General features: G+C 47.2%; 2 protein-coding genes across 3 annotated transcripts; both read left to right on the plus strand.

Moving 5' to 3' along the window:
- The first annotated feature begins 105 nt into the window (after window positions 1-105).
- LOC112105212 (inner centromere protein-like) lies at window positions 106-19,403 on the plus strand. 2 transcript variants are annotated; one of them, XM_024197917.1, is made up of 13 exons: window positions 106-211; window positions 654-792; window positions 1,536-1,649; window positions 7,193-7,968; window positions 8,984-9,035; window positions 9,981-10,014; window positions 11,368-11,485; window positions 12,349-12,442; window positions 13,574-13,712; window positions 13,788-13,922; window positions 16,493-16,602; window positions 16,936-17,056; window positions 19,318-19,403. In XM_024197917.1, the coding sequence occupies exons 2-13, from the start codon at window positions 662-664 to the stop codon at window positions 19,354-19,356; spliced, it is 1,863 nt and encodes a 620-aa protein (XP_024053685.1). In that variant the 5' UTR covers window positions 106-211; window positions 654-661; the 3' UTR covers window positions 19,357-19,403. The 2 variants fall into 2 exon arrangements, 1 of the variants encoding a protein (XP_024053685.1); XR_002907981.1 differs by lacking the exons at window positions 16,936-17,056; window positions 19,318-19,403 and having other exon boundaries at window positions 13,788-14,267; window positions 16,493-16,567.
- A 201-nt stretch (window positions 19,404-19,604) lies between these two features.
- LOC112105224 (inner centromere protein-like) lies at window positions 19,605-26,273 on the plus strand. Its single transcript, XM_024197932.2, has 6 exons — window positions 19,605-19,688; window positions 20,499-20,629; window positions 20,843-20,930; window positions 21,263-21,373; window positions 24,272-24,431; window positions 25,437-26,273. The coding sequence occupies exons 1-6, from the start codon at window positions 19,623-19,625 to the stop codon at window positions 25,649-25,651; spliced, it is 771 nt and encodes a 256-aa protein (XP_024053700.1). The 5' UTR covers window positions 19,605-19,622; the 3' UTR covers window positions 25,652-26,273.
- The last annotated feature ends 1,017 nt before the right edge of the window (window positions 26,274-27,290 follow it).

Raw genomic sequence — 27,290 nt, forward strand, 5'->3', positions numbered from 1 at the left:
TCCGGCAGGGCGCTTTGTGATTGGTGCGGACTCGGATGACCTCGATGGGCGGGGGGCGCGGCGGATGGCTTGACGCGTCTGGAGGCTCAGGTGGTGCCAGACGGAACGTGTTTCCCCCAAAGCCTCACGGATACCGCTCTAGCCGTTCTCTCTGTGGTCTGGAGGTCTTCTCTGCGAGGAATGCACTAGCTGCTGCCCGGGCTGTGGGACGGTTGGTACCTGCGGGGGAGGAGAGCTACCTGCAGGGGGCGCCTTTCCCCTGTCTGTGCGCGCGCTGTGCTGCTGGGGCTCTGCCCCCCCCTGCCCCCTCCCCCCCCAGTGGCTGAGGCGGTGGGTAGGGCAGGATGCCTGGGTCCTTTTTTTTTCCCTCTTTGAGCAGGGAGCTGGAGCTGCTGGGTCCTGTCCCACCCCCGCCACCCCCATCCCCCCCGTGAGGGCTGGGGAGCCTTGACAGCCTGGGCCTAGCCCTGTGCCCCAGGGCTTGGCAGGGGGATGGGCGCCCTGTGCCTCCAGTGTGGACTGAGGCAATGTCTCGTTGCCCCCCTGTGGGGAGTAGCTAGGGGTAAGTGCGGGTGGTTGTGACATCCCAGGTGAACGGTGCTGCAGACAGGTGCTAATGAACTACCTGCTCCCCCTGCCCCCTTGTGTTTCAGGCAGAGCCATGGCGGAGGGTCCCACTCACCTGTTGGAGGTTTGCCGTCAGAAACTGTCCGAGTTCTTGTGCAATGTCGAGCACAAGCACTTGGCATGGCTGCGGGAAATTGAGGAGGAGGCCATGAAGATGTTCGATAGGTAGGACCATCTGGGTGGCAGAAGGGTGGAGCTGTCTCTGATGGGCTCATTCACAGGCCGTTCTGTCTCTCTCAGCTGTCAGTACTATGGATCCTTCTGATGTGTGCGACAGTACGACCCATGAGTCTTGAGCCCATCTGTGCAAATGTGCCCCTGTGAAAAGCAGCCTTTGCCTGACTTTTTTCCTCCTGTTTTATAGGATTAGCCAATGGGAACTTTTAACCATCGCAATTGAGAGTTCTTAGGGACTGGTTTATAATGTCAGTCTCAGTGAGATTTCAAACTAAAGGCCACTGGGGAGCCTGGCTTTTCCAGTTGCTACTATAGTAAGCGGAGGCAAAAAGAAATGTTAGTGATTTACTTTATCTATATGCTGGGCAGTTTGTTTTAGCCTGTAGTGTTCAGTGTCTGTGGTCTTGCTAGAATGTCCCCAAGCTGCTGATCAGAAAGACTTCATAGAATCATAGAAGATTAGGGTTGGAAGAGACCTCAGGAGGTCATCCAATCCCCTGCTCAAAGCAGGACCAACACCAACTGAATCATCCCAGCCAGGGCTTTGTAAAGCCAGGCCTTAAAAACCTCTAAGGATGGAAATTCCACCACCTCCCTAGGTATCTTGGCCTTATGGCATCGCTTGGCCTTGTCCCCACTGTAATGAACAACATGCTGCTGCTAAGGGTTGAACAGCATGGTGTTCAGGCAAGGAAATAAATTCCTTCCCTTGTGTTCTGTTTTTTGAACAGCAACTTAAGTGCTGAACCTGAGCTGATGCCCAAAACACCATCACAGAAGAAATACCGTAGGAAGAAGCGCTCCTTATCTCTTAAGGACGAGAACAATGAACTGACCAGAAAAAGGTAGGTGGTTGCCTTGGATCTCCTGTGCCAACAAACTACAGAAACAAACAAGCCAGAGGCAAAAGTAAACTACCCATTTCAGAACCAAACAAAACACCTGTATCAATAACTAAATAAATGTGCTAACTTAAACATTATTAATATACTTACTGTGACACTACCAGGTCAAAGCAGCAAAGAGTCCTGTGGTACCTTATAGACTAACAGACGTATAGGAGCATGAGCTTTCGTGGGTGAATACCCACTTCTTCGGATGCATGTAGTGAAAATTTCCAGGGGCAGGTATAAATATGCAAGCAAGAGTGAGTAAGGCTAGAGATAACGAAGTTAGTTCAATCAGGGAGGATGAGGCCCTCTTCTAGCAGTTGAGGTGTGAACACCAAGGGAGGAGAAACTGCTTTTGTAGTTGGCTAGCCATTCACAGTCTTTGTTTAATCCTGAGCTGATGGTGTCAAATTTGCAGATGAACTGAAGCTCAGCAGTTTCTCTTTGAAGTCTGGTCCTGAAGTTTTTTTGCTGCAGGATGGCTACTTTTAAATCTGCTATTGTGTGTCCAGGGAGGTTGAAGTGTTCTTCTACAGGTTTTTGTATATTGCCATTCCTAATATCTGATTTGTGTCCATTTATCCTTTTACGTAGGGACTGTCCAGTTTGGCCGATGTACATAGCAGAGAGGCATTGCTGGCATATGATGACATATATTACATTGGTGGACGTGCAGGTGAATGAACCGGTGATGGTGTGGCTGATCTGGTTAGGTCCTGTGATGGTGTTGCTGATGTAGATATGTGGGCAGAGTTCGCATCGAGGTTTGTTGCATGGATTGGTTCCTGAGTTAGAGTTACTATGGTGCGGTGTGTGGTTACTGGTGAGAATATGCTTCAGGTTGGCAGGTTGTCTGTGGGCGAGGACTGGCTTGCCACACAAGGCCTGTGAAAGTGAGGGGTCCTATTCTGGCACCACCCCACTTAGGATCTGAGTACATTAATTGGAAGGGGTATTTCTCAATGGTTCTCCAGGCGCTTGTGGATCACCGTGGGCGTTTCATTGACATTAACACAGGCCGGCCCGGAAAGGTGCATGACGCATGCATCTTTCAGAACACTTGGCTGTTCAGGAAGCTGCAGGCCGGGACTTTTTTTCCCAGAGTGGAAGATCACAGTAGGGGAAGTTGAAATGCCCATTGTGATCCTTGGAGACCCCGCTTACCCGTTAATGCCGTGGCTCATGAAACCCTACACAGGGAGCCTGGACAGGAGCAAGGAACAGTTCAACTACAGGCTGAGCCGGTGCCGAATGACTGTGGAGTGTGCCTTTGGCCGTTTAAAGGCCCGCTGGCGATCTCTGTATGGGAAGCTGGACTTGGCCGAAAACAGCATCCCCACGGTTATATCCGCGTGCTGTGCCCTCCATAATATTTGTGAAGGGAAGGGTGAAAGCTTCACTCAGGCATGGAACTCCGAGGTTGAACACCTAGAGGCTGAATTTGCACAGCCAGAGAGCAGGGCTATTACAGGGGCCCAGTGCGGGGCTGCAAGGATTAGGGATGCCTTGAGGGAGCAATTTGAGGCTGAAAACCAGCAGTGATATCTGGTGCCCTGCACGGGAGTGATGTGCAGTAGTTGCAATCTTTAGGAATCCGTGTTTGCTAAGCAGACTTGCAGTGCCTGTTTATTTCCTGGGCTAAGGAATTTTTACTTTATGCAGTAATAAAGAATGTTTTCAAAGCCAAAAAATCCATTTATTGAAAAGAAACACAACTGCTTGGGAATCAGAAAGGGCAAGGGGGTGGAGTGGGGAACGGTACAATCACAGATTCGCATATGTCCTGTCTGGTGTGCTGTGCAGTGAGTGCTGCACTTCAGGATAGCTATACTGCATGGTGATGGGGGTTGAGTGCAGAGGGTAAGGGTCGCGGTTTTCAGGGCTGGGTGGTGAAGATACTGGTGTTGGAGGCAGCTGGTGGCATGAAGAACCCGGAAGTTGGGGAAAGTGGGTTGGAGGTAACAGTGGGGCACAAGGGAAAGAGTTTTGGGACAAGGGCTGGGGGTGGGGGGTGAGCGTTTGCGGTACTGCTCCTTTTGCATGGCTACGAGCTCCTGGATAGCGTCTGCTTGGCGCTCCAGGATGCTTATGAACCGATCCGTGCTTTGCTGCCGGTGCTCCGTGCTTTGCCGCCGGTGCGCTGCGTTTTCCTGGCGGATCCTGCTTTCTCTCTCCCTCCAGTTCTGTGCTTTTTCATTCTCTTTAATAGATTGCCGCATCACTTCTTGCAGCATGTCTTCTTTGTTTTTTTGCAGTCTCTTCCTGAGTCTTTGCAGCCTCTGAGCAGGCGATAAGAGGGATGGCTGAGGTCTCAAGGTTGTTGCAGCTGTATAGGCAAAATGCAACATTTAACAGAGGCAGCATTGTTTATAGCAGACAGAGTAATGATTTCCCCCGCACTTAAGGAGGGCACACACAGGGTCTACACAATAGCATAATTTTCCCGTCCCAAACAGAGCGCACACAACCCACGTGAGCCTCAAAATGGTGAGTAAGGGGGACTGATTGTTTCAGGGCTGCACTGTCCTCTGGGTTTCTGTGCCTTGGGGAGAGTCAACAGCTGCAGGGGGAACCTACACTGAACACTGTCCCAACGTTTTCCACAGGAGTTCGTCATGGACGATATCTCGCTGCTGAGGGTGACCTGGGAAGCAAGGGAGGGTCTTCTACTGCAATGCGGCTTCCGCCCTGGCCCATATGCAGCTTGCCTGTGTGCAGCAATGGTCCCCTCGCCCCTCACCGCACAGTGGCGCGGACACGTTAGCCTGGCTGGGACAAGGACCACGGTGGCTCTCACGATAAATCTGCACAAGCGCATTGCACACGTTCTGGATGAGACATTCGAAGAGATTACCGAGGCCGATTACCGCGATGTGATAAACCACATCAATGCACTATTCCGCATCTACGCATGCATGCCTAACCCTTTTCTCCCAAAGAGCCCGCACCAAAAAAATTCCTTCCCGAAAAAAAAACCACTTACTGGGAACCTGCTCTTTTGTTTGTCCTCCACCAAGTACCGGCCGCTGCGACTGGCTACCCTCCTCCTGGCTCGAGAAGAGCTCCTGGCTGCATCCCTCCAGGGATTCCGGGGTGTCTCCATCCGCCCCACCACCCTCACTCCCGTTTTCCTCCTCCTCCTCCCACCCCGGCTCTGAAGTGTCCATGGTGGTGCTCGGAGTGGAGGTGGGGTTAACCCCAAGTATCGCATTCAACTCTTTGTAGAATCGGCAGGTCGCAGGGGGAGCACCCAAGCGGCCGTTTGCGTCGCGGGCTTTGCGGTTGGCACTCCGTAGCTCCTTCACTTTAATCCTGCACTGCAGGGCGTCCCGGTCATGGCCCCTTTCCATCATGTCCTTTGATACCTTCCCGAAGGTATCGTAATTCCTACGGCTGGAGCGCAGCTGGCACTGGACAGCTTACTCCCCCCCAAACACTGATGAGGTTCAGCAACTCGCCATTGCTCCATGCTGGGGCTCGCTTGGCGCGTGGAGGCATGGTCACCTGGAAAGATTCGCTGATAGCACTCCACGCCACGCCTGGCTGAGTGAACAGGAAGGGGATTTTTAAAATTCCTGGGGAATGTCAAGGGCGGATCACATGGTTGGTTACCTGAGGCCAGGGCAGTAGAGTTTGAACTGATGACCAGAGTGGCTACAACAGGCATTGTGGGATACTGCCGAATACTTCTGGAGGCCAGTCACAGCGCATTGGGCGGCCACACTGGTGCCACAGCGCTGCAGCAGCGGCACAATACACAGTATTCCTCTCAGGAAGGTGGAGTACTCGCAGTGCTGCAACCACGGAGATACAGCGCTGTAAGTGCCTTGCCAGTGTGGATGGGTAGTGAGTTACAACGCTGGGGGAGGCTTTATTGCGCTGTAACTCGCAAGGATAGCCAAGGCCTTAGGCTTGGAACCTCTCCTATACCTCGTTTGCAAAGTACCTATCATTTCCATTCAGATCTAACCTTCCAATCCACTTCTATAAAGCTCACAAAGTTTAATCCATCTAGGATAGGTGTGCTGTCTGATACCTGACATTTGAGAGGTACGTGCTTTTAATGATCTGTGTACAATAGGAAAAAACTGCCTACTCCTGAAGAGCTGTCTGCACTGTATGCAGCTGAACTGCTGCAAGCATAGGATACCTTGTGCTCAGTATTATTTCAATAACCACAGTTAAACCCATGGGGGAAGGAAGGGAGGAGAGATTTGAACTAAAAATGAGGCTGAAACTAGGTGGTTAAGAATGGGAAGGGAGGAGAACATCTCCCTGCTCTAGGCTCTGGACGAATTGTAAATGTCCAGATAGAAGCTAGCTGCTTAATTACATTGTTAGCCCCCTCCCACCCTCCAAAAAAGAGTGGTGCCTTAAAAAAATTCACACCTCCCTATGCTTAGTCACCTAGGCCAAGATTTTCACAAAGAGTTAAAGGGTTCTCTTTCTCAGAAGTGCTGTAAACCCACCTTCTCAATTGGCCTCTGTCTAACAAGTGACAAATTGAGCATTCCAGAAACACTGTCTCCCACTTAAGGAAATCTCAAGGTACATGAGGAAGTTACCCCTGAACTTTGAGTCTTTCCATTTAGAAAAAGATCTGATTACATGATGCTGTGGATTTTTGTTTCTCTCAAGTTACACAAGGACACTTCGGTGTGGAATCAAGATCTCATTTCAGAAGTTTACTTGCTCTCACTGCTTGCTCTGAACATTGAATCAGTTGTGATTAATTTAAGCCGTGATGCTGGAGACACTCCCTAATCTGACAGACCTCATTCTGCAGGAAAAGCTTTTTGATGATTCGGGTAAAAAATCTTTAGGCAGCTTCATCCTATTTGTACTTATTCCTCCCTCATACACAGCATTGCCACTTCAGATACTGCTACATAATTTTATGTTCCCCTTTCCTGTCCAAGCTCTACACATTAATTCTTTGGAGCCTATCCACTTTGCTCCTTTCTAGCAAGCCGCCCCATGTTTCATGGTATCCCCAACTGGGACTCCTGTGTATTGAGATCCTATCTGCATGGTAGTATTCCTAGTAAAGAGTGAGAGAATGATCCAGGAAAAGATAATGAGGTTTTAAATGGAATGATAGTTTCTATTACTGGAGGTTTTTGGTATACAATATCTTTTTAAACACTTTGATAGTAGTAATATCTAGCTCTTATCATAAGTAGATCTTAAAGTGCTTTACAAAGGTGATAAGTATCATTATACCCATTTTACAGATGGGGGGGAAGTGGGAACTGAGCCAAAGGAAGGCCTTGCCAGTGTTGCCCAGCAGGCAGAGCAGGGAATAGAACCCAGGTCTCCTGAGTCCTGGTCCAGTGTTTTATTAACTTAATCTCATTAAAAATAGTTGTACCTGGACAATAAGCATAGTTGCATGTAAAAAATACCGAGAGTCATGTCTACAGTCAGTGATGTCAGTTTTAGGTTCTGAAATGGCCAGAGAGAAAAATCCTGCCTCATTTGACTGTCTTTGTTTTAAGGTTATCGAGAAGGAGAAGCAGCCTCAAGCCAGCATCCTCTAAGCAAGTTTCCCAAAGGCTCCGAAGCAAAGAGGGACTGGAAAAACCCAGTGATGTTCAAAAGGGAGTCAATACTTCTTTTTCAACAACGAGATTCCACTCCAAGGTTGAAACAGAGTTTTCTCTTCCATCGGAGGCAGTGGCTAAGACACCAACTATCTTGTTAGTAGAAGAGCGGGTTCCCTTGACAGAAATCAGTGTTGACAGCCACAGTGGTGCTGACTTGTATTTGAAGGGGAATAGGCCTGAAATAATAGACCAGGCCTTGGAGATCATCTCCCTGAGTATTGATGACCAAGCTCCCAAGAAGCCTAAGGTTACTGAACTTCAACCTATGTCTGCAGCCTCAGCACTGGTGATCCCTGACACTCCTGAGGCAAAGGGGACAGGAGAAGACCGGGATGCTGCCAACTTTAGAACAGCAAATACATCCACGCCAAAAGCTGCCGTAAATGGGGAGCCCGGAGCTGAGAGTGACGTTTCTGCTCAGGGGCCAGAAAAGGAGCTTTTCCAGGACTTAAAGGACAGCACAGGGACCTCAACAGGGTCCAAATCGAGCCATCCCTCTGCACGCAGAAGCCAGAGGGGTAAGTCCCATAAGCACCGCAGGACCTCGCTAGCAGAGAAGTATTCTCTGGCCAGCAAAAGAGAGAGCATGATCCGGAAATCTATCAGCAGGGCTATCTCTAAGAAGAAGGCAGCTCGGGAGTCCTCTTCAGCCTCCAGCCACGTGAGCTGTAAGTTTGTGAAGTATGAAAAGCAATTCAGTGTGTCCTTTTATTCAGAGCCTCTCTGCTCTGTCTGTCCATCAGTGTGCTGTTTGACTTAGAGGGGCTCGGAGCCACCTGCAGTGCTGCTTGTGCAGGGGTGGTACAACTGAAATTTTTAAATCTCACCTTACAGTGTCTTAAAGCTTCAAGACACAACAGTTCTCTTGTGTCTCCAGCTCAAACTCCTGCACGGTCTCTGGGCTCTGAAAGTGTCTGCTGATATTCAGTTCCTTAAACTCTCTTGCTTGTAGAAGCAAAGTGGCTTCCAGCTGGGTCAGTTAAGGACTGAAGCACGTGGATTTTAGGCAAACAAAACTAAATGCCACGTGGCATGCTGTCGTCATACAGTAATAGTAAAAACTGTAACTTTAAAAAAAAAAAAAAGAAACCTAACCTATGCTCGAAATACTGTGGAGATCCAATTGAAGTCAAAGCCATGTGTAAATTGATGGGCAAGAGAAACACCAGTCCTGAAACTTCAGATAGTAGTTGCTGAGTCCCAACCTACTGAAGTTACTTGTTAATGCTGCAGAATATTGAATCTGCCCCCAAAGAATAAGTGCACAGTTACCAAAAATACAAACACACTTGCTTTCATCCCTAATGAGGATTTAAACCCCTTTTCTAACTGAAATTCTCCACAGCTTCAACTATGGAATTACTAGTGATCTCTCCATAATACAGACTTGAGAACATCTTTCTGTATTTCCAGAGTTACTCCAGCTGATGTGGAAGGAAGCTTGGGAGGTACTGAAATGGTTTTTGGGCCATTATGGTGCTTAAGTTCACTGCACTATGTAGCAACTTCTAGCTGTAGAAAGTCAAGCAAGGGTGCTTTGCGCTCATATGGAAATCTATGAGTGGGAATGCAATGTGTCCCTTGGAGAGAGGGGCTGTTTAGCACAGGAATAGCTGCTTATAGGATGCATCCGATTAAGACCACCAAGCTAGCTAGTGTCTTGCTTTATCCGTTTCCTTCCAGGCCACAGCTCCCTGGAGGTATTTGTGGATGAAGATGCAACCAGCAATGTCAGGTGAGGCTGCTCTGTCAAATAGGCAGAAGCTTTGGAAAATCTTGCAGAAAACTCTACAGGTCGTTCCTATGCCCAGTCACTAAATGAATACTTTGTGCTGTAATCTTCACCTGTGATTGGGATTGGTAGTTGCTACATAGTTGTGGCCCTTCCTCAGACCCTGACTATATCTTGCAAGCCTCTCCAACAGCAAGGCTGGTATGATCTCTGTTCTTCCTCTCAGATATCTGTACTGAGCTACCTAAAAAGGCTGATGCATTGTTTTTAGCTTGTGCAGAATATGACCGTGCACTGCAAGATATTGGCCAGCTTGACTAAGAAACTGTTCCCTTAGGCTCTGTCTGTTAATATTTCCGGTTTGTTGTGTCCCATGTATCTTACTAACTTCCTGAACCCTGTGAACTAATGTCCTTTTCCACTCTCATCACCAGATTGGAGAGGTGTGCAGTTTGTGGTCTCCAAGATTTGCAGGGTAGGGCAGGTTCACCTGTCTGTGCCCCAGGGCTGTGGCATATCCTACCTATTGACCTGAACAATGCTAAGACCTTCTACAAGGGGCATAAACTCACTAGCATATAACTCAGCAACTTACTGTGCCACCCCCATCTGGCCTGTTCAAACAGGGTTATGTCTGTGGGTCTCATGCTGAAGTAAATTCACTCTCTGCCTGAAGATTATAGAGTTAGACTTCAGTGCATGAGTCTTGACTCTAGCATGTACGAACAGTTCCTCCATTGATCAGAATGAATATCTTGTCCCCACTACACTTAGATATAATTAATATACTGAAGCAGACTGTCAGATTGTGGTCTTGGTCACCTGTAACATGCTCTTCCAAGGTGCCTAGAAGCCTCTGACAGAAGCATCACAAGAATAAAACCCATAATTTCCTTACTTCCTCTGTGGGAGCAGATAACTTGTCAAAACACCTCTCTCTCTCTTCAGGCCTGAACTGGAACCAAATGCTGAATGTGACAAGGTAAGGCCCAGGTCAGGCTTTCCAAAGACAAATGGAGTAAGTTAACTGTACTGCTTCTTAGCTGCTAGTTCCGGAGTCTAGATCTCTCTGCTGAACTGATAGAATCACTGTCACTGAAACTGGAGAATGTGTCTGGGGGATTGTTCTGTCTCAACTTGGTTCTTGGTATATTATGGCACTAGACTATGAGACTTCAGAGACCTGGCTTCAAATACAAGACTTCCTGTATTATCTTGGGTGAGTCACTTAAGGACAGATTTTTAACGATATTTGTATTTAAAAATCTGGCCTTTACCCTCTGTCTTGGTTTCCAATCTTCTGCTTTTATGTCGTGTCCCTTTTATTCACCCTTCTGTGTCTGTTTACAATGTCAGCTTCTTAGGACATGGATTCGTACTGCCCTACTGTTTTGTACAGCGCCTAACACAACTGGGCCCCAGTCTCCATTGGAATCTCTAGGCACTATCATAAAACATGAGTAAAATTAAGGATTTGTATCAGAACATTTTATAATTTCAGTTCCCAAGTCAGCATCGTTTTACAACTTGCTTCCATTGAGCTTTGACAGACCTGTCTGAAGACCTGTGCACCAAGATTGTGTAGGCTTCTGATTGAATCACTTGCTTTCCTCACTTCCCACACGTGTCTGTGCAGGAGAGCTGTGTGACTTGAGTGTTACGGTGCAGTGCTTGGTTTGTAAGGAGAGGAGAGGTGCTAATGCCTATGGAGTTTGTGCCTTTTCTAATCCTTCTGGTGCAGGGAGGTTGTTGCCCCCCCCCCCCCCCCCAGTAGCTGGGAATCGCTTGCAGCCTCAATCTAGGGCAGTTTAAAAGTGACTTTTAAAGGTGCTTGGCCAAGATTTTCAAAAGTGACTAGTGATCTTGGATGCCTCAGTTTGTGGGTGTCCAACTAGAAACTCTTGAAGGGACCCCCCCCCTGAAATTGCTGAACACGGACTCTGAAAATCAGCAAGTTTGGGTGCCCAACCTGAGATAGCTTAGTCAGTTTAGAAAAATCTTGACCTTAAAGTCCCAGTGGAGGAAGGACAAATCTGACTCTTCTGCTTTTTGATGGGTGGTGTCTGTAACACCCCCTCCTTGCTGTGCCTTTGCTCCATGAGCAGGCATCCTGTGTCCGTAGTAGGCAGAACAGCACTCGGTGGGTCTGCCCTCCTGCCATTACAAAGAGAAAAGAGCAGTTCCTGGCTTGTTAGCAGCAGGGCTGCAATCAGTGCAGAGTGCATCCAGAGTCACTGGCTTTGCAACCTTCCTTTTCCCCCTTCCCAGGACACACAATGCTTGCTGAACCCCTGTTTCTGTGGGGGGTCTTGCTAAAGTCTGCTTCCTTCTACAGGCTCCAAAACACCTCCAGAAAACCTTCATTATTCCAAATGAAGGCAGCCCTGTTGCAGAACAGTCAGCTCAGATTGAACCACCGAATGGGGCAGAGCAGCAGGCAGGAAACTGTAAAGGTAAATATTGCTAAAACTGTGTTGATGGAGCAGCAAGGAAGCATGGGACTGTGGAGGTCCCTTGGGGGTTAATGAAAGATCTGATAGTCTGTCTTGCATCTTTGCCACCTACTGACCTAACTTATCCTGCAAGGGCTCTTTGCTGTCTCCAGAGCAGAGTAAGATTTGTCCTATGCTAGATCATTCAGCAGAGTTTTTCATAAATGTGCAAGATACAAATGAGAGCAATTGGACAGACTCAGTACAAACCACTTCAGTCTGAGCAACTAATGGTTGGGGAACTGTCGAGGAAAATATCTTAAAGCTTCAGTTTGGTTCAGTGTCTAGTGTTTAAGAGCAAAAGTAATTAGTGTTTGGACTAGTAACACTATCTTGAGATGCATGAAACAAACTGAGGAGGAACAAGAGGAGATTGCAGCCCCTCCCATCTCACTCTGCCTCAAAGTGAAGAGCTATGAGATGGGATCAGCTTTCACTATAGTAAGTGTGTAATCCCCTAAGGATCCTGTTAGAGCATCTTATTGGGATGGGGGTGGAGTGTCCAGAGTTCTCTTATGGACTAACATATCTGTCTCATCAAGGGTCTCTACACAGAGAGGGGTGTGATCATACAAGTTGCATACTCTAATACTATTCTTTGTGATGTTGGTTAATGCACAGATACAAAACTTGTGTTTTAAAATAGCTAGTGTGCTCCTGTTTTAGCTCAGTATAAGGTTTCTGATTGGCACAGCTCTTAGCAGTAGTGTTCTGCAGTATTTTTATGAGGCTTGTCTTGGGAGCCATGAAGACAAGAACCTCTGGCATTGGACCTCTGCTGTAGGAAACCTTTCATGTGGAACTAACTGTAGCATTCTTCACAGAGAGCCATTTGAAAAAAAGTGGCACTTCTCAGAGCAGTGGGAGCAAGGAGCAGCCCCAGAATGCCAAGCCACTAGAACAGCCCTCGAGTATCCGGTATGTTCCTCCTTGGCCTCAGGCTAGGGGAGAGAAAAAAAATAGACTAGTGATCTGGAATGACTAAGTTGTTATCTATCAAGTACCTTGGTTGAAAGCTTTGGTATGATTGACCAAACAGGGTTTCAAATCCACATAATGTACCAAAATTTTTGGGTTATAGATTTTCATCAGTTTAATACAAAATAGGTCTCTTGAAAGGCGGCATGGCCTAGTGAATTAGGCACAGATGGGACTAGAACCTAGGTATGACTGCAAGTCACTTATGTCTGCTTTCCATTTTCTGGATGGGAATAGTACCCTCTTCCCCCCCAGGGACGTAGTAAGGAATTGTGTTTGTAAATCTCTAAGTGCTGCTTGGAGGGGAGGAGTAGGGTGGCTAAGGATGGCTGTGCAGTAACTTCATAGAATAATTTGAACAGACTCTTAAGTGCCTAAAATATCTAACGGCTTGGCTCTTTCCTTCGCTTCCCCAGCTGTTGATTCTCCTACATACACAAGAGAATGGTAGTAAAAGATCCACCAAAGCCAATTTAAATGCAGTTGTTGCTCTCAGTTCTGTCCTTTTTCAACCTCTTGTCCCCCTATTGAGGCTCTGTTTGATCTTGTGAAATCTACAACATCTCCTGTAGTTGGGGGAAAAGTGGCAGCAAATTCTGGCACTACAAATAAGCTAATGTACAAAAACTCTTCAAAGCAAACAAAACTTTTCACATGGAGCTGGGTATGGACAGTACACAACACACTTTCGACTATGCCGCGTGCCCTGCCCCACCTTGCATTACTGATGCTGGCTGTGACAAACAGGTGTCTATCAGAAACTCGCATCTATCACTTACTGAAGCTGGGGCTGGAGAATAACATTGTGGTTGCTTAGTAAGAGAGGCTATATCTCTATTGTTTTGTAAGTCTAGGAACCCTCCACCCTTCGCACCTCTTCCCATCCCCTTTTTCTAGCATCTTCATGGCTGCATGTTCTGAATATGTAGTGTTCTCACATAGGCATCACAGATCACTTGATGGTGCTGAGTAGGCAGGAGGGGTTGTATAAAACGAATTAAAGGCTGCAGTGGAGGCCAGGAATGCCGTTTCCTGTGCTGTGTCAATGTAACACACCCTTTACTCTTTCAGGAGACAGAGTTATAAGCAAGCAGTAGATGAGCTATGTAATGGGCAGCAGCTAGAAGACTGTGACCTCTCTCCTTCATATGATAAGACCACTTCTTCTCCTGCAAGCAAGACTCTAGCCTCGCCCAGCCCAGCCAGCAAGGTGAGTAGATTCCATGGCCCTACATCACTCTGCCTATTCTGGATCCCCTTCTGATGCCCTCTGCTCTCCTCGTAGGTCGTACGTCCATTCAAACACTTTTTACAGACGGTGCAGAAGAACCAGCTGCTCGTGACCCCAGGGTCCACAGGGCACAGTAGTGTCATGAAAAACCTTATCAAACGCAACACTCCTACCCGACCGGATTCCAAGGTAGAGACGATCTCTTTTCCCTTGAGGGTGAGAAGGGAAGAGCAAATGTATGGGGCAGGGTTGTCTGCTTTGAAATGCTCACTGCAAATCTGCATCACAAGCCGTTCAAGATTCCAAATGAGGAATGGTACCAAGGAGCAAACTTAAATCACAACTCTTCCCATTCTGATATGCTGACTGAATGTCCGATCCAGCACCCAAACTCTCCTCTCTCAGTGGTCTTGGCAGAGAGGCTAAAAACTGAATGGGCCATGAAGATTATTTTTCCCTTTGATGTCTGAAGATGCTCCCTCCAGAGTGAGACACGCTGGTGTTACAGGAGAGTACAGCATAGGCCGTGTCAGGGTAAGGGGTGTACAGGAGTGCACTGCCATGCTAGTATCTTTCATCAGCATGAAATTGACTGCCTGTAGTCTTTAGCTTAATTCATTGAAAATCCTTTTGACAATCTCTTCCATGCAAAGTCCTGGGTTTGGATAGTTTCTCCTGTAGCAGTTGTCTTTATGGCTGCCTGGTTGGTTTACTCCTGGGGGAATTCTGTGCCAAAAAAATACAAATTCTGTGCACAATATTTTAAAATTCTGCACATTTTATTTGTCAAAATAACACTATATAATCATGCCAGTTTCAATTATTTTGGCAATTTATTTCAAAATTACCAGTCAACAAGTATAGAGAGTTAAACCCCTACGACAACCCAGTTCCTGCTTCTCTGCCCCCTCTCCCACAGAGCCCAGCTGGGGGCCAGACACTCACTCATCCCCACCCCAGCCCATACACTCTCAGACGCTGCCCTCCTAGAGCACAGGGATCCAGAGGGAGAAACAGCCTGATGCTGGGTCCCGGGCTTGCACAGTTTCCTGCATGCCGCCACCTCCTTCCTTCAGGGCGTGCTAGGAACTGCAGCTGCTGGGAACCCTCCAGATCCCTCACCCACCCCCTGCCCTTGTTTTCTTTTTGCGAGCTGGTCCAGCAGCCCCTAGTGGTGGCCAAAATCTCTGCAGCCGATTTCTGGGGTGGGGGGGAGGAAATGCTACATGCCCAACATTAATTTCTGCAAAATTCTGCATTGCAAAGTGGCACAGAATTCCCCCAGGAGTATAGGTTGGTCCTGGGGTAGTGGTGGCATCAGCTGTTGCATTGGGGTGAGGGGGAAGATCATGCAGGGAAACAAAGGTTTGGATGTATTTTTGCATGTTTGAATATGTGCATTTTTATAACCCCTTCATGGTATAGAAGCACCTAAAAATCATAATGAATCTGGTCTTCCATTACCCCTATCAGTTAGCTAATATCAAAGTCTCAACACATATTGTGACCTTGAACATCAACTCCTTAAAGCTTTCCTATGCATGTAGAGAAATCTTGGCTACTCTGTCACATTCAGCCCAAACTCATCATATTCTGTGATTGCCAAACTCTAGGATGGTCAGTGGACACTTCTTTGAATTTGAAATCGGGTCTCTGCTGCCCAACAGGCTGCTGGACAGTTGTAAGACAAGCAGCGCATTGAGATCCACTGAACAAAATGAGACGAGTCCAAAGATTGTGGTTCTAGGTTTACTTGGCTAGCTCCAAAAGCCGTAATCCTTGTTTCTCCTCTTTTCTATCTAAACAGGGGGATTTTGTTGTAAGTAATGACTCCTTAATCACAGAGTCTGTGGGCTCATAGTGGACACATTTATTTCCTCTCTAATGGGCACTTGCAGCTCTTTAACCTCACCACTAACCTGCATGCAGACCTAATATTTCTTCTGAGTCTCATCTGAGAGCGAAATGATGATGTACTGGGCAGCATGTGGAGGGTGTGTACACCAGAAAGTGAGTAAAATTGTTCAGAGTGGCCCAAAGGGGATCTAACAGTACCTGGATAAAACTCAGCCATGGCAAATACAAACTGAGAATCTCTGATGAAGGGGATTGCTATTGGACATCTCGTGGTGTGTAAAATGCTCTCCAAGGCAAACAGTGGAAGTGATACTACTTATGTCACTCAAACTAGGCTGGCCAAAGCCCTGGAGAATATACTGTAGGGAATAATCATGCTTTAGCCACTGGGAATGAACTAGATGACTTAAAAGGTCTCATGTTCTATCTTCTAGACTAAAAACCACATGTCTAAAAAGGACATAAAGGGGTCCCCTTCAGGGCTCTGAAAAGAATGGAGGAATCTTCATGTTTGTAGCACTGACGCTGGCTAGTAGCATTAGGTGGTTTGTGGTGAATACAGCAGCACAGTCACTGATGGTGTCTTTGCCTGAACATGTCCTCTGCAGTAACTGTTTCTGCTTGGATGTTGAGCCTGAGGTGTCTTACACAAGGGAACTGCCCCACTCACCTTCCAAGCTCCTTTTCTTCTTCGGGAAATGGAGTTGTTGAACTAGCACTGCTGCCAAAACAGCACTGTCTCTTTCCTAACACATGTGGCTATTCCGGAGGGAGTGTGAATGTGTCTCTGACTGAAGCTGCAGTTCCTAGGTGTGTTGTCCCTGGCTTCCTGTGCCCAAGTAGCCTGGGGCAGAAACAAGCCCCAGCAGTTGGGTATAATCTGAGCTTCCCGCCCACCCCAGGAAAAGGAGCGGCAGCGGCTGGAGAGCCTGAGGAAGAAGCAGGAGGCTGAGCAACAAAGAAAACAGAAAGTGGAGGAAGAGAAGAGACGGCGCCTCGAGGAGATGAAATTGTGAGTGGCTGCCCCTCCAGCTGCTCCTTTTCTGGCTCAGCTCTGAAGCACTTCAAGGTCTTGTCTACACTGGTGACTTGCCCTGATTACCGCCATTGGTAGCTAGCTACAGCTACGCTAGTGCAAACAGCTAGTGTTGATGGTGTACAGCTGGTGCCAGTGGAGCTTACCCCAGTTTGAAGCAAGGATAGGCTGAGCCGAAGCAAGGCTCTTACACTCTGCATTGGGGGTTTGCACCAGTGCACTAGCTGCTCCAGTGCTGGCGCCTTGATAGCTGTAACCAGGGCAAATCCCCAGTGCAGCCAAAGCTAACTGTCCCCACTTGTCCCCCAGGAAGCGTGAGGAGCGTCTGAGGAAGGCACTGCAGGCTCGCGAACGGGTGGAGCAGATGGAAGAGGAGAAGAAAAAGCGGATGGAACAGAAATTCTCTCAAAGTGAGGAGAAGACCGAGAAGGTAAGAGACCCAGCCTGGAAACAGAGCCCCTACGGACAGCTGGGTTTTCTCACGGCAATGGGCAGTGAACCTAGTAGGGGGTAGTGATGGATTGCCTCACTGTGCGATAAACATATCGGCAGTTACTAAAATCCTCGATGCTAGTGACACTGACCACAGGGGCCATGAGTGAGTAATGAGGCCACTCGGTATTAGCACAAAAAGAGTCACTACAGGGCCTATCTGTAGTCCTCTGTTCAACAGGGAAAGGCTCTGCTCTGTCAAGTCCATGCAACAGTGTTGTTTATTCCTATCGTGGATTTCAGTGTCTATGGTACTCTAAGCTCTTTGAGGACTAGTAGTGGTGTCTTATCAGCAGGCCCTGTGCCCTGCAACCAGACTACAAGTGTTGAGTGGGGTGCTCAGGTTTGGGTTGGCTCAGTTCTCCTCCTCCTGCCTGTGCAGTCAGCCCAGCGCCAGCTGTGTGCCCCACCCCTGCCAGCTGCCACCACTTCACTGTGCTGTGTGTGCACTGCAGAGTGACAGGCCCTGCAGCTCCTTGGCACGCTCACTCCACAGCACACAGTATGTAGCCATGGGTGTGCTCGGCCACCGCAGTGCTGACCCTGTGGGCAGGAGCAGGTGGTAGTGCTGAGTCAGGTTCATGGGAAGGGTTGCGCTTAGATCAGAAAACAACTCAACACTCTCAGGCTTGGATCACGTGAGCTGGGTTCCAGTCCTGGTGGGGCCTAAAATTTGGTCCAAACAGACCTGTACTTGGAGCAGGGAGGTCACTCTGTTCACACTGCACTAAAGCATGTGGGCCACTCCTGCAATCCACCTTCAGTGCAAAGGCCAATGCCCCTGCACCTGGATGCAATAGTTCCTAGTGGAAGACCTGCTTTCTTTGATTCCAGCCTACTGACAACCACGCACAGCTCTGCTGAAAGGTGCATGTGTGACAGACGTCTCTATTTATACCACTTCTGTGAGGCACGCTGTTGCAGTCTGTTCATGTGACAGAGACCAGAGAGAATATGCAGAATACTCCAGAGTTGATTGTTGCTTGCATCCAGGGTATTGCTGCTGCTCTTACACTTCATCAGTAGGTGCTGCCGAGTTAGAGGTGTGCTGTGTGTGGTTTACCTAGTGTTCTAGGGCATTGGTTTTCAAACCGTGGGTCACGACCCAGAACTGGGTCGTGGAATGGAAGGGACTGGGTCACGGCGGCTCTGGTCATTAAAAGTCCCGTCGGCAGTGCTGCGTGGCTAAGGCAGGCTAGTCCCTATCTGTTCCGACACTGCGGAAGCGGAAGCAGCAGGTCTGGCTCCTAGGCAGGGGGGCCACGGGGCTCCGCGTGCTGCCCCCACCCCAAGCACCGTCTCTGCACTCCCATTGGTCATTTCCCGGCTTGCGCACCTCCACCTAAGAGCTGGACCTGCTGCTGGCCGCTTCCGGGGCACAGCGCGGTCTGTGGTGCCAGGATAGGCAGGAAGCTGACCGGGAGCTACCCAAGGTAAGCCCGTGCCCCAATTCCCTGAGCCCCCCCAAACCCAGACTCCCCTCCTATACCCCAAAGCCCTCCTCCCCAGCCCCACCCCAGAGCCTACACCCCCAGCCCAGAGCCCCTTCCCATACCCTGAACCCCTCATTCCCGGCCCACCCTGCACCCCTCACCACCTCATCCCCCAGCTCCGTTGGGTCACGGGCATCAACAATTTTCTTCAACTGGGTTGCCAGAAAAAAAGTTTGAAAACCACTGTCCTGGGGCAGCCCAAGAGCTTGGGGATCCAGCTTGGTATGTCTGGCTTAAGCTCTGGGAGAAGGTTGACATTCACTGAACCCCTTTTTTCCTCCTTCTAAATGAGGATGAAAACGGAACAGGCTACAGAGCTTGTTCCCATTCTGGGTGATGGGTCATAAAGCAGATCTTTTCAGGATCCATCCTCCAAGGTTATGGGGAAAGATTAAAGGACTGCATCTTTCCCTTGCACTAACAGCCAGAACTGCATACAGTCCTTGGTACTCTTCTCACAACCATGTGTTCCTTTCCACATGCTCTGCCACTCAGCTAAAGTGAAGGAATCTTGCATTTGTGGTCTTCTCACCTCCATGTCCCCTGTTCATTTTGCACATCCGTTTGCGTGCTAGAAAACTATACCTCAAGCAAAAGGAAAGCCCATCTTCCTGCTGGCTTTTCCTTGTTCTGATGAAGGTCACGTAGCAATATGGCATCCTGTAATTTGGATTCTGTGTAACTCTGTTTCATGTACTTTTTACAGTTATTCCTGGTGATGGTCTTCTCCTCCTGTGAACTCTGACTGGGGCTGAACTCGCTGCACTGGGTGCCATCTGCCTTTAAAATATGTATACGCTTCACTGGGGCTTTGGACTTTCACTCTGCTCCAGAGAAAGGCATCTTCCCCCATGGGATGTGATGGGGGGCCCCATACTCCTGAAGAGCGCCTGACTCTTCTTTCTATGGTAGATAAACATGTCAAGACTGTCCTGTATGAGGCTCGGCAGGGTCCAGACCTGATGTGTGTGATTCTCTCAGGTGCGAGAAGAGAAGGTGGTAGAAGAAAAGATGAAGAAAAAAATAGCTAAGAAGACTGGTGAAGTGGAGACCCGAAAACAGAAAGTGCTGCAGATAGTAAGAGCAAGAATAGGTCCCATCTGTAAGGAGAAGAGTTCGCAGAGGAAAAACAGAATGATGGGAAATCTGCACAGTGTGCTTCATATGGGGAAGAGGGCAGAACAATAACCAGTAAATAGCTGTGGGGGAACAGGCCAATGAGTATGTCAGAATAGATTTACCTCCACACACACATATACAGAGAGAGACATGCACGCACACAGATACTCTCTCTCACTCTCTCCCTCCCCCTTCCCCCCCAACCCCCCAATATCCTACTCCTTTTGTGACTGAAGTACCTTATCACTTCTTTCTTTCCCAGTGAGGGTGGGGTAAGGTCACTCTCCAAGTATGTTCTAATGCATCTCACCATTATGAGTTGCATAGCACCATAAACGTTCATGGTGTTTTTACTGACCTCTCCTTCATATACACTTTTCCATAGGGCTGAAATTTTCAGACGTAGGTATTAGTTTCCAAACACTCAGCCCTCCATTTCCTGTAAGGGACTAGGAAAGCTCAGGTGCATAATTCCATCCCAGACTTCCTAGCAATTCCATGACTAAATGAATTCTGGAGATGGGTAACTTTGTGCTGTCACCTATACCCAGGTGCAATAAGTGCTGGGGGTGGTGATGTCCCTCTTTATATAACAGCAAATGTGGGGGGCAGGAGGAGGGGCTGCACAACTAAGGTCCAAGACTCTGGTGATGGTGATGAGGATGGGTCAGAGTAGGTATCATTAAGGCTAGGAAAGGGCACTTGACCCATAACTCAGCCACCCTCCCCATTTAGCATAGAAGAAGTGGACTTGCTTTGCCTTCTCAGGAGGAGGATGAACGCAAGCTGCAGGAGCTACTGCAGAAGAGGAGAGAGGATGAACAGCAGGACAAAGGGAGGAAGATTGCGGAGCTGAAGAAACTGGCAGAGCAGCAACAGGTGGAACAGGCAAAGGAGAGGTGAGAGCTGGCCTGTTTCCACACCCCTGAGAAGAGGGAAGGGGGCGGAGCGACAAGCATGGCAAAGCAGATCTTGTCAGTACTAGGAGAAGGGGGTGTGAGTGATGGGCTATAGTGGAGGGTTCTGGGTGCAGAAGGCAGGTATCTGAGCATCCTGGATGGGAAGTGACCTGGGTCCTTTGTGACTCACTTGGTTATGCTTTGATTTGCCAGGAGTCACAAACAGCAAGAGAAGGGGAAGGCCCTTCACCTGCAGATGGAGCTGGCAGTGGTTACAGAGGAGGAGGAAAACCAAAAGAAGGTGGGGAGTTGAGACTCTGTGTCATGCACTGGACTTTATTCTATTTATGTCTTTGGCCTTGAGCATGCCTTTAGCTTTACCAGCTGCATTCTCCTAGTGAAGGGTAGCAGTGAGGCCTATAATCTCCAAATCAGCAAGAGTCTGAGTTGGAGTCTAACAAAGAATTGCTGCTGTTCCTCCACTGTGGAGAGTGTCTGTCCCCATCATTGGGTAGTGTCCCATCCTGCTGAGGGAGGGGATGAATGGGAGACTAGGGCCTCTCATATAGGACAAGTCAGATTCAATAGGCGTGAAAACAGGGTGATCTGTTTATAACTTGGACTTGTTAACAGGAGGAACAGAGTCCAGAAGAGCAGGAATGGCAGCAACCACGGGAAAATAAAACCAAGCCACCAGAATCTGTTGCTATTGTTCCCAGTAAATGGCTGAATATAACAGTGGAGGTGAGTGAGCCAAGAGCCGGAGCAAAGACAGGGGTTCCAATGTCTACTGGGCTCTAAATTCCTGGGTCCGTGGAGGCCTTTCCTCTTTGTATGGGACATTCTCCTTCAAAGAGGGCAGGGATGTCTCTTTATCTGAGCAGCCATAAGAAACTTGGCTCAACACAGAAACAATGGAGAGAATTCTTTTGTTTGGAATGTAAAACAAGTGATAGGAAATGGCCACATGATGGCACTAGATCCTGAGGAATCCTGGGAGTTGGTGCTGTATTGTAGCCTCTCACTAGTGACATCAGGTAGCTGAGAAACTTCCATGCTTCTCCAGTTGCTTTAAACTCTCTAACTACCACCATTGAAGTTGAAACACCATTGTGTTTCTAGCCTAGATGTGTTTGGTGAATCAAACTGAAAAGCTAGACTTAGGGCATAATGGATCAGCTTTGCTTTTTCAAGCAGCCAGCTACTGCCTCTTCCATAACTTCTGGTTGTCTGATGCCTGATACCATCTGAAACTTGATTTGTCTTGTATTCTGTGACTGTATTTTATAGCTCACTGGAAAAATGAGGGACTCTTTATTGGGTTCACATAAGAAATGTCCTTGCAGCAGGTGGTGGGTCTCATTTTGACACACTGCCCCTCTTCAGCCATGCTGGAACAAAGCCCTTTTTTCTGCTCTCAGCAAACTCTCTCTATATAGTGAAATTGGCCCCTACGTGACTGTCTCATGGGTTCTTACGCTTATTTCTAAAAATGACTAGGTGTTGCACTTACCTGTAGTCAGGAGTTGAATGTTAAAAACCTCATGTCTTCTTATGGCTTGTATTATGGCTAGGAATTTCTGTCTTAGTCCCACAGTACTAGGCTCTATACAAACAAGTAACACTCCCTGCTCCAGAGAGATTACAGTCCAGGGGTCAGATGGGACGTGACAAGTGGACAAATGGAGAGGGTGAGGGGAATGTAGTTACACAATGAACAGAGACTATCAGAAAAAATGCAAGTCTCTTCTTGGCACTTGCCTCTCCCATGCCAGATGGAAACAATTTGTAGGCATCACAGCAAGTGAGACTTTAAGAAGGGATTCAAAGGTGGATAAGTGGGTGGCTCTTCAAATGTTGACTTTTGTCCCCTATGCGTAGTATCTGACAACTAATGCAAGACGCTTACGTTCTCTTTGGGTGGGGAAGATGTGTAACACTGAGTCAGCAACTCCTTCCCTTGGTTTGAAAAAGGTCTGACTCCTGAAGCACTTTATGGTTGTATGAAGGCCCTTAGGGGTGTGTGCTTTTCAGAAGGTTTTGTTGCTGTAGAACAGGAGCACCAAGCAGGCTCTGATAAGTCGCTTCCTTGCCTCTGCTGCTGTAAGGAGGGAGTGAGATGGAAGGAACAGGACCTGTGATTGTCCATCTTCCCACCTCCTACCTAAGAACTATCAAACAGCTTATGGTGCTCAGTCCTGTACGGTGTACTGCATAGACAAGCATCAGTGGGTTTACAATCAGAGTAATTGTTGCTGCTGCTTTTAGTTGTACTTTCCAGCCATACTATTCCTGTTGCATGAAAGATGGTGCTGCTGAACACCTACAGGGTGAAAAAACAGGGCAACTTGCTGCTGTTCCAAGAATGATATTGTTGATGTTGATCTCTTGATTGTATACAGCTCATTTTAAAAAAAAAAAGTTATCAGCAACACATGGCTTTAGATGAGTCTCTACACTTAGCTTGATTTTTTTTTTCAGGTTAATTATAGAATAGCAAATGTCTGACATCAAATGTGACTCAGATAAACTCAGTAAACTGTGTTGTATACAGCAGTCCTGTAGCTTAAAATGTTACGCTTCAGCACAGCCTGGTAGCTTGCTAGGTGGGAGATCCACATTCAATTCTTAATTCCTCCCTCCACAAACTCTCTTCGTTGGCATGGGTTTGGAAGCACAGCCAAAGCAGCCTGCTCAGCCCCCACGGGATGGGGAGAGGGAGAAGAGAGAGTGCTCTTTTTTTACTACACAAGGATCTCCACTGGCACATGGAGTGACTTTCTGTGCTGTAACATGCAGTTTAAGACTAGAGCTAAGCTTGTAAGCCTTTTCTGAGTGGCTACAGAGGCTGCTCTCTGCAGTTACAGGGAAGCTGCACTTTCTGTAGGTCATTGCCCTATAGCAATGGCATTTACGTCTCAGAAACGCTCTGCAGTGTGTGGTTACTATAGGACAGTGCCCTGCAATATTGCTTTTGGAGCATGTGGATGCCAGTCTAGGTTAAGTTTATTTAAAAAAAATAATAATAATAAAAGCTTTGACAAGAATCTAAGGAAGTTAGGCTCAGTTGAAAATCCCAGCCCAAATTATTTAACCAGTATATTTCTTCTGAATTATCATGTGGCTATTGTTGCCTTCCCATAAACAGACAGGCGTGATCTCTGGATCTGGTGTTTTGGAGTGGGATTGAAGATCAGGTATGAACGTGACATTGACAGCCAGAGTCACACCATTGCCACTTCCTGTCTTCCATGGCTCACCTTTGTTCCCTCCAGGGCAGAGTATCTATTTCATTCTCCTGCCCATGGAGACTCATGGCAGAACAGTAATGTGTGATTCAAACCTAGTGTTGTTTGGATAGCAGCAATACTGTGTATATATTAATAAACTTGTTGGTGCTGACATTAGCTGTCCTACCACCTGCTGTTGGCACCAGTGATTCTTGGAGTACACAATGTAAATCTTCTGCTCCTAGATCCTTGGATATTTCTATCATAAATAACTAATAGACTAACCAAAATCAACAATGGGTTCTTTCTAGAAACTCAAGCTGTCTCATCAGCACCACTACATAGAAGTATTATTATAAGGTAATTGATTTTTTTTTAAGGCTATATATCTAACTTTTCTATTTGGTTTCAGAAATCTCCTGTCTCTGACTCCTATCAAGGGCCCCCTTTAGGATCAAAAGAACACAGATTCCCCAAGGTAAATCCAAATAACTATGGGCTGGATCTGAACAGTGATGACTCCACAGATGATGAAAGCCAGCCCCGCAAGCCCATCCCTGTCTGGGCCACTGGTACGTGCAGATCTTGTTATACCCACTGAAACTTCATCTATGAGAATTTGGAAGACCCCAGATTTCTCAGGGAGGCTTAGAAGTAGAGGAAGCCACAATTTAGGCCAGAAATGCACGAGACTTCAGCTTATTGCAGTTCCATATGGTACTAGCTTTGAGTGGTAATCTGAGCAGGAGCTGCATTCCTGCAGGTGCTATTGTTCGGATGTTAATTTGGAATCCCTTGTGCCCATCCCTGGAGTTGAAGCGCTTTTGCACTGTCTGAAAACAGAAGGCTAGGGAGTTCACCAGTGCCCGGCAATCCTTTCTTTCAGTGATGGGTTTTCCACAGTACTTGGGATACCTGGAATGTGAAAGATGCCTTGGAAACCAATTATATTCTCTGCATGAGGGGGAATGTAAGGTTCTGTATGAAGCCAGGCAAAACCCTACCTTGATCCAATACTGAGAATTCAGTATCTGCCATGCCCACCCCAAATCTCTTCCAGGACTGGCTCTGTGGGCAGGGCGAGAGAGCCTGGAGGGTTGCTTTTAGATCTTGACTTTCATGCACTGATTTGCAGTAATCATGGTACCAAGGGAGTGAGGTTTAACAGGAGCACTGAGGTGCTACCAAGGGCTGGTCTACACTAGGGACGGGGATCGATCTAAGATACGCAACTTCAGCTACGTGAATAGTGTAGCTGAAGTCGAAGTATCTTAGATTGGTTTCAGAGTAGCAGCCGTGTTAATCTGTATCCGCAAAAAGATACAGATCTTAGATCGATTTACCTGGGGTCCACACGGCGCAGGATCGACGGCCACGGCTCCCCCGTCGACTCCGCTACCACCGCTCGCTCGGTGGAGTTCCGGAGTCGATGGGGAGCGCATTCGGGGATCAATATATTGCGTCTTAACGAGATGCAATATATCGATCCCCGATAAATCGATCGCTACCCGTCGATACGGCGGGTAGTCTGGACGTACCCTTAGACTGCTCATGTAACATGGTGGTTATTTTTGCAGGAGCTCAGCTTAATCAAGCGGTTACATACCAATACTACAACCCTCCAAATATCGAGACACTCTTTGGGCTGATCATAAGCCCTAAACTGGAGGACATTTTCTACAAGAACAAGCCGCGATATTTCAAACGCACCAGCTCTGCTGTCTGGCACTCACCACCCCTTCCCGGTACCAAGTCTACACTGGGCCTGCCCTACAACCTGAAAAAGTACTGAGGAAGGAGAATGTCCCTCTTCTGTCCACCTGCCGTTTCAACGTTGTTCTGGTTTTTGTGTAAAGAAAAAAAATCTTTTCTAAGATCTGTTTTTTTTAATATTTGCATAGAATAAAAGCTTTAAAATAATCAGGGCCACCTTCCTTCCTGTCTGGGGTGGGTTTTTGTTGACACTTCGAGATGTGCTGTGGGGAAGAGCAGAGGCTTACTAAACTAAAGCACTGCCCCCTCAGTGTCACTTTACTTCCTTCTATGCCCTCTCCCTTATGTGTACACATGGTGTTGTGTGGCACTTGAGAACCCCTGTCTGATTGTATGTCTCTAGATGGCAGTGCAGATGTTCTGAATGGACAACTGACAGCATTACGTAGCTTATCTTTTTGGAGTAAGCTAAATGCCCAAATAAAAGAGCTGCATGGAAGATTATATCTCAGATGAGTAGGACTTTCTGTCTTCATGGCCTGAGCTCTTCACTTGCTCCTTAGTAGTTAAAATGTACGGCTTTTATAGTGCCCTCTAACTTTTGATCTGAAATCTTCATGCTTGGTCTTAGGCTGGAAGTGACTTTTATTTGGACTGTTTGATATGCCTGAATGGATTTTTATCACCCAGTGTTTTGTGTAAAAAAAAATCAATTAATTAAATCAAATTCCAGATGCTGCTTTTGCACTCAACTCAAAAGCAATTCTACTAGTCTGTATCTATTAACTGGGAGCCTTTCCTCTTGACTTCTTTCTAATCTGTAACAGCTGAAGGAGCATCTTCAGAGTTACGCTCCTTTTTGCCTGCTCAAGTCAGGTACCAAAGTGAGACGTCCCAGGTGTGTGGCAGTCCATGCAGTTAGTCTCATCAGTTACTCCTGTCTGACGCACTGGAAGAAGTGGGGTGGGCTGAACCCGTGGACTTCTTCACAGGGTGGATTTGATTTAAATCACTAGTCAGGAAGACTCGATTTAATCATGGTTTTCTACATAAAAGTGCATTCATGCAGTTATAACTTTAATACATATTCCTCACAACTCAGAGATACATGTAGGTTTCATTTTTAGAAGGTACACACTATACATTTTTAAACAGTGATTTATTTTGAAAACTTTTCAGATTAGTTTTACAGCTATATCAGAAGATGAATGATTGTTCAGTTATTTCATTTACCAAAGGTAATTGAAGCAGATAGTTCACCTCCCAATGACTTCATAAATATCTCCAATTCAACAGGTTAATCATTAATAGTTGGAGGATTTTCTTGCTGTGCTGTATTTGGAAGAGAACATCACCAGACAGACATTTAAATTGTTTTATTTAACTAAAATAACATGAAGAAAAAAATCCAGAATACTTAAACAGCAAACATACACTTGTTTTGTTTAAAATATTATATGTTCCTCGCTTCTCACATTTAACTCCAGACTTCTTCTCCTTGTCCAGATCTAGTCCACCCCCAACCAACTTCTATTCATTCAACTTTTTGAAACTTTGCATTTTTTTAGAGAGAGGTAAGGGATAGACTCTGTGTACACAAATTTGCAGAGGGACAATAGAGTTGAGGAAATATTTCTTACCTCTGAATTTTATTTATTTAAAAACATTGCTGTTAATAAGCATGTTATCTCTGGAGACACAAATCCACAGTTTGAGAA

Source organism: Terrapene carolina, unplaced genomic scaffold (genome assembly GCF_002925995.2).
Source record: "Terrapene carolina triunguis isolate 2854851 unplaced genomic scaffold, T_m_triunguis-2.0 Scaffold90, whole genome shotgun sequence".
NCBI classification, from domain to species: domain Eukaryota; kingdom Metazoa; phylum Chordata; order Testudines; family Emydidae; genus Terrapene; species Terrapene triunguis.